The sequence below is a fragment of the Mixophyes fleayi genome, chromosome 12, assembly GCF_038048845.1.
Source record: "Mixophyes fleayi isolate aMixFle1 chromosome 12, aMixFle1.hap1, whole genome shotgun sequence".
NCBI lineage: Eukaryota > Metazoa > Chordata > Amphibia > Anura > Limnodynastidae > Mixophyes > Mixophyes fleayi.
The window spans coordinates 84,819,456-84,828,989 of NC_134413.1; the positions used below are offsets into that span (position 1 = coordinate 84,819,456).

A 9,534-nucleotide genomic window follows, 5' to 3' on the forward strand; every position below is an offset into this window, starting at 1 on the left:
TGGATTGCATGCATTCAACATCATGTATAATTACGATATTAAACATAGAGGGAAAACTACTGTACTTGTTTTGCATAACTTTTGTTAATGTATTATTCTATACACTTGAGCCCATTATAGTGTATGAATATTATATATAATTAATTTTTGTATAGTTTTACATGATTTATTTTTTTTTACATACATTTTAGCAGTAACTCGTTGCACTGTTACCACGGTCAGAGGTATTGGTATGAATAAGAAACATTGTATAATGTCTTTTGTGTGCCACATTGCTTGTTGAAGGGGGCTACCATGAAATGCATAAGGAGCAGATTGTGGTTAATGTGATCAGCGTCGCTTATACCACATTGATATACTAATTGTTCAATTAACTCCTGACATAGTAAATGCAACTTATTTTAATTTGTGATAAAAAGTTCACTTGGTCTGTATACCTATTTTGTCTCTAATGTTCTCCATTCATTCCATTACCCAGAAAGTGAAACGCGTATATCACACCTGAGATACACAAGAAAAAACACGAGCATGAATCAGTCTCTTTAATAAATAATAATAATGAAACACTTTGTTTGGTACAATATTTGGAAATCCGGTTGGTATGTATTGGTTGTATATCATTTATATAATTCCTGCTCTACAGGTTTTAAGGGCAGATAACCGTATCAGCGTCCCAACATGCCTCACTCACATTAACCTTTACTGCGTTGCTCTTGTCCAGGCAGGGAAGAGTTAACTGTTATCTTGTGGATTGTCAGTTTTTGGCAAATATTGGATCCATTCATATAGCGGAACTGTTGTGGGATCCCACTGAACAATACGAGGCGATAGGAGGGGAGAGCAAGCTCTTGTGCAACAAAGTGAGTGTTCATAGGAGTAACGTGGGCGAAAATGATCATTAATCGGAGTGAGGTTTCTTATTAGAAGGGGGTGGATTTGAAAGATGAATTAGGAAACAACTAATGACGAGATTAGAGACTGAATATAGTGCTGGGCACACTCTGATCACGTTGGAAAATTACTTAATCACAGCAGTGGAAATGTAATACACACCCTAATTTTCCTGCGTGCCTTTATGGATCATTGTGGCTGGGTCGCCCTCATACCCGAATCATCAGTACCACAGACTGGTGCTTACAAGATATCCTGCATGTCACCTGCTGTATCCTGTGACCTACAGATAAGAGGTGCCGCTGAAGAAGCCTGGTGGTGGCAGCGGTATCCTCCTGCATCTAGCGTGATGTTGGCAATCGCAATCTCTGTCTGGTCGATGAGAACCACTAGTACGAGTGGTCAGTAACATCAGGTTACTGACGGTAAGAGGGAACCACAAGATGAGCAATAAAATCTCAAATAAACTGTAGAGAATGAAGACCAGGTGGCAGAGTAAGCCCATCTGGTTACAGTCACCCATCATTTGCACAGTATGGACTCAGGGTGCTACTAGTAGATTGAGGTGATTGGGATATGGGATAAATCACTTTATGGTAAACGATGGGGTCACATGTAAAACACTATTTTATGTTTTGCAGGATGGAGTATTATAATGAGATAAAGGTTGGATGTTACTAATTCTCTAAATGATTGATATTCAATCCATTCTGTTCAGAATAGATTGGAGAGAGCACATTGACCCCTGACATCACATGCAATAGATAAGAGGCTGACCTGGAAACGGGAAACTGAAAGAGTGTTTCCCCTGTTCCGCTTGCTACATTAACAACCAGATATTTTGTAATCTGCCCATTCTGAGTGTGGCCAAATCTGGTAATTCGGTGATCGGGATCAACAACCAGATTGCACACTGTGCGGCTATCGCTAGAGTGATAATGAATCAATATAATCGGACAAATGTCAGCGAGAGACGTGAGTGCACCTTGCTCTGTATTGTATTATTAGATACTCTCGGTGGTAACCCTACGCTGATGGGAGTGTGGACAATGCTGCGGGGCGACAATATAACAATATTACAGCTCCTCTCATAAACAAATGAAGAGTTTGGAGCCCTGAATCACAATTTTTCTGACCTTGTATAAGTCATTCATCTTTTTAATTTCCAGGTACCAGCGGTTGACTATGAACTGGTCACTTTGGTTTTATACTACGGGATTATGAAGGGTCCACAGTTTGAACGGTGATAAGGAGATTTCGTCGGAGTGTGTAGTGTTAATGTCCTGTATCTCAGACGCACTGGTCAACCTAATAGCTCATTCCTCAGCATCACCATACAACACTCTCAGAAAATCTCTGAAGCGTCTTTATGATGAATACGTTCACTCCACAAGTACTTGCTCGCTCTCAGGGCTGTTCACGCTGCCATTTCTCTGCTTGCCCAAGTCCTCTTTCTCTGTCCCTTCCTCTACTTTCTCGTCCAGCTGGCTGGGGATGGACCAGTAGAGGTGAGCGTCCATTCTGGCCGCAGTTTCAGCCATCTCTCTGGCACTGCAGCATGGAGTGGGAACCTCAAAAGTCTGGTGGAAGGTGTTGTAGTCCACCTCGTAGAAGCCGTCCTCCAGGCTGAGCACCGACATGAAACGATGACCCCAGAGAACTTCGTCCACCAGATAAGAACTCCGCGCCTGACACGTCATCCCTGAAATGAGGAACATTGAACAATGCTGTGAAAATTGACCTGTACACTATGATTCTTGTCTTAATGAAAGGTCGACCAGTAGAACGGAACAATGCAATCTTGCCTGTTCTAAATAATAGGTCTCACACAAGGGCATGGTCGCATGCAAGATGGCAGCAGACACGGCAAAGGAAAAGTGAATAGATTGTGTCATCGCCTTCTAAACCATTGATCGTATACTTGTATGTTATATCTATCTGGCACCTTTCACCAATTGTCAAACGGTGGCTCATTATGTGGTCTCCATAATATTGGTAAAGTTAGTATTCAGTTTGCAGTATGTGTATTTAGTGTTTATTCTAGCATGTAACTATCATATCTGAACACAGCGGTCATGGAAGGAACGTGTCGCAGGTGATGCGCTGCTGTCAGAGCTAGTGATGCCATCACCAGTAAATTCTCACTGCGTTCCATGAATTGTAGACGCTTGTCCTGACGATTATTTTACTGTGTCAGTATTTGGATATAAAAGGCCCTATTACATCCGCCATTCAATTTCTACTGTGTTCATTCTCTACGCCGATCTGCTGCAAGTAAAACATGATCGTCTTACTGAGGGTAACTGGGGACAGTAGGTTTATATTAGCCTTAAGGATGCATTGATTGAAGTGTCTCCATCCTGTGGTCAGGAGGACAGGAGATCTGGGACTTAGACCATTGTGTACGCTTACAATGGACGAAGAGAGGCCAGTGATAACATGCAACCGGTGACTGCGGACCATGGACCCGATATTACCGGAGTACAGGCTCGCTCTGACCTTCCTGGGGCAATGATACATAGACGTCCCGGAAATAACACTGCGTTGTATATGCCTGTGTGTAGGGTTGTTGTTACTAGTGTCTTATATCTGTATTATTTAGAAGATTACAACGCTCCCATGAGAAAATAAAAATGCAAGTTCCCCAATTCCCTAACTAATAGCAGAAGCAGCATAATGAAGCGGTCTGGTATTTGCATTTCAGCCTATTCTTATGACAGCAGTTCCTCTTACATTGGCTCAGGCTTATGTCACTGGGCTGTGTTTACATATACAGACCGAGTCTTGGATATAGAAACTGGGAAATACTCACTATACTATAGTGAATACAGTATTAATCATATGAAACTATTTGAGCTTTTGGGTTATTAAAGAATCTCGAAAATATGGAAATGAGTTTTTGGTTGGATTTTTGTGAAATTGAAGTCTGCATTTACAGCTAAATGGTAGTAAAATAAATGATAAATTCTCCGGTGTTCCTGGAAGGGCGACTGACACGGTGGTACTCCCCTTATGGAACTCCGTCTAATCTGATCTTCCAACCAACTGTCTCATCCCGATTATTTTGTCCCTATTTATAAGTACCATTGTAGAAATGCATTAGCATAGCAAGTGATCTCTGCAATCACTGAAGTTATTAACTTTTAACCTTTGTGATTAGGTTCAGAGCTTAAAACACTGATATTTTTTTAGCTGATGTTTTGTGTTATCAGGTGGAAAAGGCTTAGATTAAATATAGCCCTAAATTTACCCTCAGATCTTCTCAGCCAGAACACTCTGGTTGGACGCTGCCCTTCTCCTCCAGCTCAGTGGGAATCTGAGTGAAATACATACAATTGTACTAATAGGGTCGCTCTAGTCTGCAGGAGACCATACAAGTATTGATCTAATTCGGATGTTGCTCCAGTTCTTTGCAAGGTGCATGTGGTATATACACTAGTATTTGTAATTAAGGCATTTATAGCCGGGTATATCCGCTACTGTACCCGATATCACAAATCACCAAGAGGTAGTTATTCAGAATTTATGGCTGCAATGTAAGGGATGCCTGGACCATGTCACTAAGGGTCATGACCCCCTTTGCAGAACACATGAAGCCAGAAATTGATTTCCAATGTGTGCTGACCTGTCCATCAAACCCATTCATAGTTCCGTTGTGTTTGCTTTCCGCAGGATGGTGGGACTTAAGAGAAAAATATACCAAGGGGTTAAATCATGCACATAACCCCACTATCTTATCCTGACCCTTTTCTCTCTCTCTCATTGTCTCTATTCCAGTCATATTGGAGCCCCCGAGTGGACAGTATGGGAGGGGGATATCCTTTCTTCATGCCCCTGATCAGTTCAACCCATCTCCAAGATGCCTTATCCAATGGCAGGCCAACACCCATTGTTGACTGCATAGGTGAGGCCCACGACAGCTGTGATTCTGGTAGCTGGAGTGGGCCCACCAAAAGCGGGGAGGGTCTACGGCCTTGTGTAGACTGCTAATAACAGCAGTGTGCGGGATACAAACCCCAGGACGTTTCTGAGCCATTTGCTAGTTTAAGTCTCAGGAGGGGGATTAAAGTTAGTTACTTTATTTGATTGTTATTTTATGTGTTACCACTTTTACTATTTATTGGAAATGTTGCTGTAGAATTTAAAATAAAAGTGTTTTATTTCTCACAAATCTCGGAGTGAGCTGAGATTCCTACCATGTGCCGGTTAACCACCAATCTATTCCAGACTCCGTAATAAGGAGCCTGGCTAGACCAGGTTACAAGCCAGCCACAACTATGAGGAAGCCTTGGGATAGTGATTTCCTCTGGATATGGTATTATTATAAATTCTAATGGTTCTTTCTATTTCTAATTACAGTAGATTTTCCACTGATATGTTGCACAAAGATTTTTAATTTACTCTAATTCTTACATCATCTTGCCTTGATCTATAGTACTGAGTGCCCTCTGTCTGTGCTAATATTATACTCCTTTGATACAATAAAGTGGAAACTGCTGTAACTATATATATTGTTCCAATACTGTGACTATTGTAATTATTCTGTGAAGAAATAGAATACACCGTAGACTGGTGGCTTTATCCTGAGCTTGATTGGCTGCTTCCTCGGAAATGTAACCAATACTCAAGAAATATAGTCCCAGAGAAAGAAGAGAAAAGGGACTAAAGTGGGTAAATAATGGGCACTTTTTTTTTGACCCCAAAATCTCGTTGTTTTTGTTTTTCTTAATTTACCTGTTGCTTCCACCATGCCCTCCAAGATCACGACGATCTCAAACTCATCCTTTGCTAATTGTCGTTTGGACATTTCCCAGAATGGGCTTTGTTCGTTGATTTCATGACTGATGATTAGTGGTGAAACCAGGAAAAGCCGATCATCTCCTGTCTCAAAACCAACGTTGATGTCTGTCTGGTTGAGCGGAATAAATTCCCCTTCTTGCGTTTGTTTGGACATAATGAGTTTAGCCCTTATTGAGGCCTCCACAATGTGCGACTGGCGTAGATCTCCCACTCGGAACATGAGACATAGTCTGTCATCCCGTAAAGATATCACGGCATGAGAAGAAAAGACCAAAGTCTCGGCTCTTTTGTTGGGTTGAGAGATCTTTACAAACATGCAGCCCACCATGAAGGCATTGACCATGGAACCAAGAATGGCTTGAAGGAGAAGTAAAATTATTCCCTCTGGACACTTATCTGTGATCACCCTATGTCCATAACCAATTGTAGTCTCTGTTTCGATAGAGAAGAGGAACGCAGAAACAAACCCATTGAGGTTTTTGATGCAAGGTGTCCATGCTTGGTCCTCCAAGTGATCCAAATCCCCACGACAGTAAGCAATAAACCACCAGATGACCCCAAAAAAAAGCCAGGTGATAGCATAGGCGAAAATAAAGACCAAAAGGCTAACTCTCCATTTTAAGTCCACCAACGTTGTGAAGATGTCTGTAATATACCGATATGTTTCCCTAACGTTTCCATGCTGAACGTTACACCTCCCGTCCTTTTCTACGTAACGCTGCCGACGTCGCAGTTTCCTGTCTGCTTTCTCTAACTTTTCAGCTAATTTGGAAGGACGAGAGAGTGATGGTTTGGTATTCGTGACAGTAGATCCAGGGACGACGGTGAAGGCATTGTTGTCTTTGGCCATTGTAACAAAATTCCAAACCAGATATTTATTGTCTACACAAAGAGAAAACAATCAGTTATCCAATTTATTGTGGACTTCACAACCAGTAATCATTTTCTATAAATTAAATGTAAGCATAATGGACCTCATTTACGTTGAATACAGGTCTGTTTACAATTAATGCATAGTAAAACTCTGTACGATTTTCTTTTATGTGGGTTATCAGGACAATCACGTTGGAGGCTCCAGCAATACTCTGCCATCACGTGTCTGTCCCATCTGCCTTGATACCTTTCCTCCGTCACTTTTATATCTTAATGAAACCTCTCCCCTTGTATCTCACTAAAATCACCAGGATTATCCGGAAATCTGTAAAAGTGGCTGTGGAGAAATTGTACCTTTGTGCTTGTATTAGTACCCACATTTTTAAAGTTTGTGAGCATGTTTTACACCAGTTCTTCATCATTGTCCGCTTTGTGGTTACCCCCCCTACCATGTGTGAGGAGGACAAACATGGCTGCTACCAGACTAGGCTATGGCAGACTGGGCTAGTGACAGGGAGCCCCTCATCATGGGATCCCCCTGTCTTAATGTCACGTAGCCTGTTCATCCTAAGCTTGTACGCCCCTTCCCTCCCCTTCAGGTGTAAGGAGGCGCAAAAATCTTAGTAATGACGTACACATATCGTATTTGTGGCGTGAATGCGCGGTATGAAACTGGGTAATTTACACAACACAACCAGGCTTGTGTGGCCTTTTGTACAGTGTGTGTGTGTGTGGTCAAGAGTCAGAATATCGACAATTGCGCCTCATCTCCATGTCCACAGTAAACTAACGCCGCTCCAGAGCTAAAACAGTCACCCATTTTCCAGCCATCACCCCCGAATCCTGGATCAATGTTCGTGCACTTGAGTTCACTGGTCAATAACCGTACCCCTATATGCTTGGTGAGACCGGTAGAGAAATCCTGGTAATGTGGGGTGATAATCAGAACATGGGTTCTGTTATACAGTGGAAGATGCTCCATATGCAGACCTAATACCATCTATCAATGCTTTATATACGTAGTATACAGTGTCCCGTGCCCATATTTCAACACTCTCTCTCCCAGGGGCTTGCCATCAATAACTGCAGCACGGAAGGGGTTAAATAGTCGTCTACAGTCCCAGCTGAATTTTACTAAAATTAGCATCAGCCGATAATCTAAAATCTATATATGTCATGTCGTTTCCCAGACACCCCTGCTTCAGCTGTTGCCATGGAAACCACTTTCAGATCTAATGTCGTCTATAAGGACCTGAAAACTAAGATGTAATGAGCGTCATCCCCGTCCTGTCTCCAATTCATATTACGCCCCTTTCATTATCCGTGACACCCGTCCGTAACTCACACCCCAACTGTTACATAACGTGTGAAGATGCTGACGCACGCTGGGATCTGCACGTCGTAGGCTTGATCATTCAGAATTGTGCTCAGTATTTGCTATGACAATAAAGGACCAGCAGCTGGGTCAGGGGTGAACAGATATTGCTGCAGGAAAACCCCCATTGTGCAATAACATTATCTGCAAGTCGTCAACTTGACGTCCCAATATCTATTCATAGTATACGACTACTTGTGCTTTGTAGGATTAAAATAAAGTGTTGCAGACGAATGATCTTGTAAACTCTTCCTTGGCAGAATACGTGTAACGGCCCATATTGAATGTATCTATCTATCTATACAGAATGAAGGGATATGGGAGATGGGTAGGAATGGCTCATTCTTACCTGGTGAGATGGAAGGATTGTGCCGACTCCTTCATCGTGTTCTCCAGGTCCATTGTGTGACCACGGTGTCTAATTATAGCCATCTGGCCTCGGGGAGAAAGGGTGAAGGGAGAAGACAGGAGTTTGAAGGGTTCCCCCGCTGATGTCTTGCTGCAGAAATCCTGTCTGTGGAGGGGGTGTGAGAGGATGCTTAGTCCCTGCCTTTCTTCCCGTGTCAGGAGGATGAGGGATAAAAGCGGGGACTGTAAGCTGGAGTGAGCAGGTGGGAGTCTCGTGTATGAGTGACAGGTGAGGGAGCTTGTTCTCTCTCTCAGGAAAGAAGGAGGTCGTTTGTAGACGTGGAACAGTGAACTAACGAGTGCCGAAACTGTGAATGTTCCCTAGGATTGAATTAGCAACAGACATGTGACTGAGAATTCTCCATAGAATTCCTGAGCAAATGTATAAACCAAATACACGCCTCACTGTTATTGTTCTCCCAGCCTAATTATTTCCGCCAGATAACTGTATTCAGGGCCAGATATAAGATCTGCTCTGATCCATTCACATCATTAGTATTTCCTCTCTATCAGCTATAGTATACGTCCTGCAGGATCAATGTGGTCAATCCTTGTGGTCTTCAATTACCCAGATATTGTCAGACTACAGCTCTCATCATCCTCCAGTAGTAGCTGATGTAACCTACTACACTATCTTAATATCAATGGTATCGGTACTTGTGTAATAACCTGGTACTGTACATCTACCATCATTCCGGATTCTGTGGTCAGAATGTACAGTTTACAAAACACATCGGTGATACTGAATGAGAACGAAGAGGACGGGGTGCATATTGGGCCAGATTCATTTTCGGACGTAAGTTCATGTGCGATCCGTGATATCTTGCATGAAATAGCTCTACACATGCCCAAAAAAGGACATTACTCCAATGTAGGGGTGTGCACCTGCCACTTTTAGTGTTTTGGGTTCTGATTAGCTTGAGGTTTTGGGTTCTAATTTGTTTTGCCAAAACACCTGACGAAAGGTTTTGGTTCTGATTTAGGGTTTTGGGTTCTGATTTATTTTTAAAAAAGCATAAAAAGCGCTAAAATCCAGTTTTTTTTCCACTCCTACGTTATTATTAAACTCAATAACATTAATTTCCACTAATTTCCAGTCTATTCTGAACACCTCACACCTCACAATAGTTTTTAGTCCAAAACGTTGCACCGAGGTAGCTTTCTGGACTGCGTAGTGTACCCAATTT

At 42.3% G+C, this 9,534-nt stretch overlaps 1 protein-coding gene across 1 annotated transcript; it reads right to left on the reverse strand.

Annotated features, from left to right (window-relative positions):
- Positions 1-527: 527 nt before the first annotated feature.
- Positions 528-8,674, reverse strand: KCNJ9 (potassium inwardly rectifying channel subfamily J member 9). Its single transcript, XM_075193311.1, has 3 exons — positions 8,289-8,674; positions 5,626-6,573; positions 528-2,593 (listed from the first exon to the last, which is right to left on the reverse strand). Exons 2-3 carry the CDS (start codon positions 6,539-6,541, stop codon positions 2,274-2,276), a joined length of 1,236 nt encoding a protein of 411 aa, XP_075049412.1. The 5' UTR covers positions 6,542-6,573; positions 8,289-8,674; the 3' UTR covers positions 528-2,273.
- Positions 8,675-9,534: the final 860 nt, after the last annotated feature.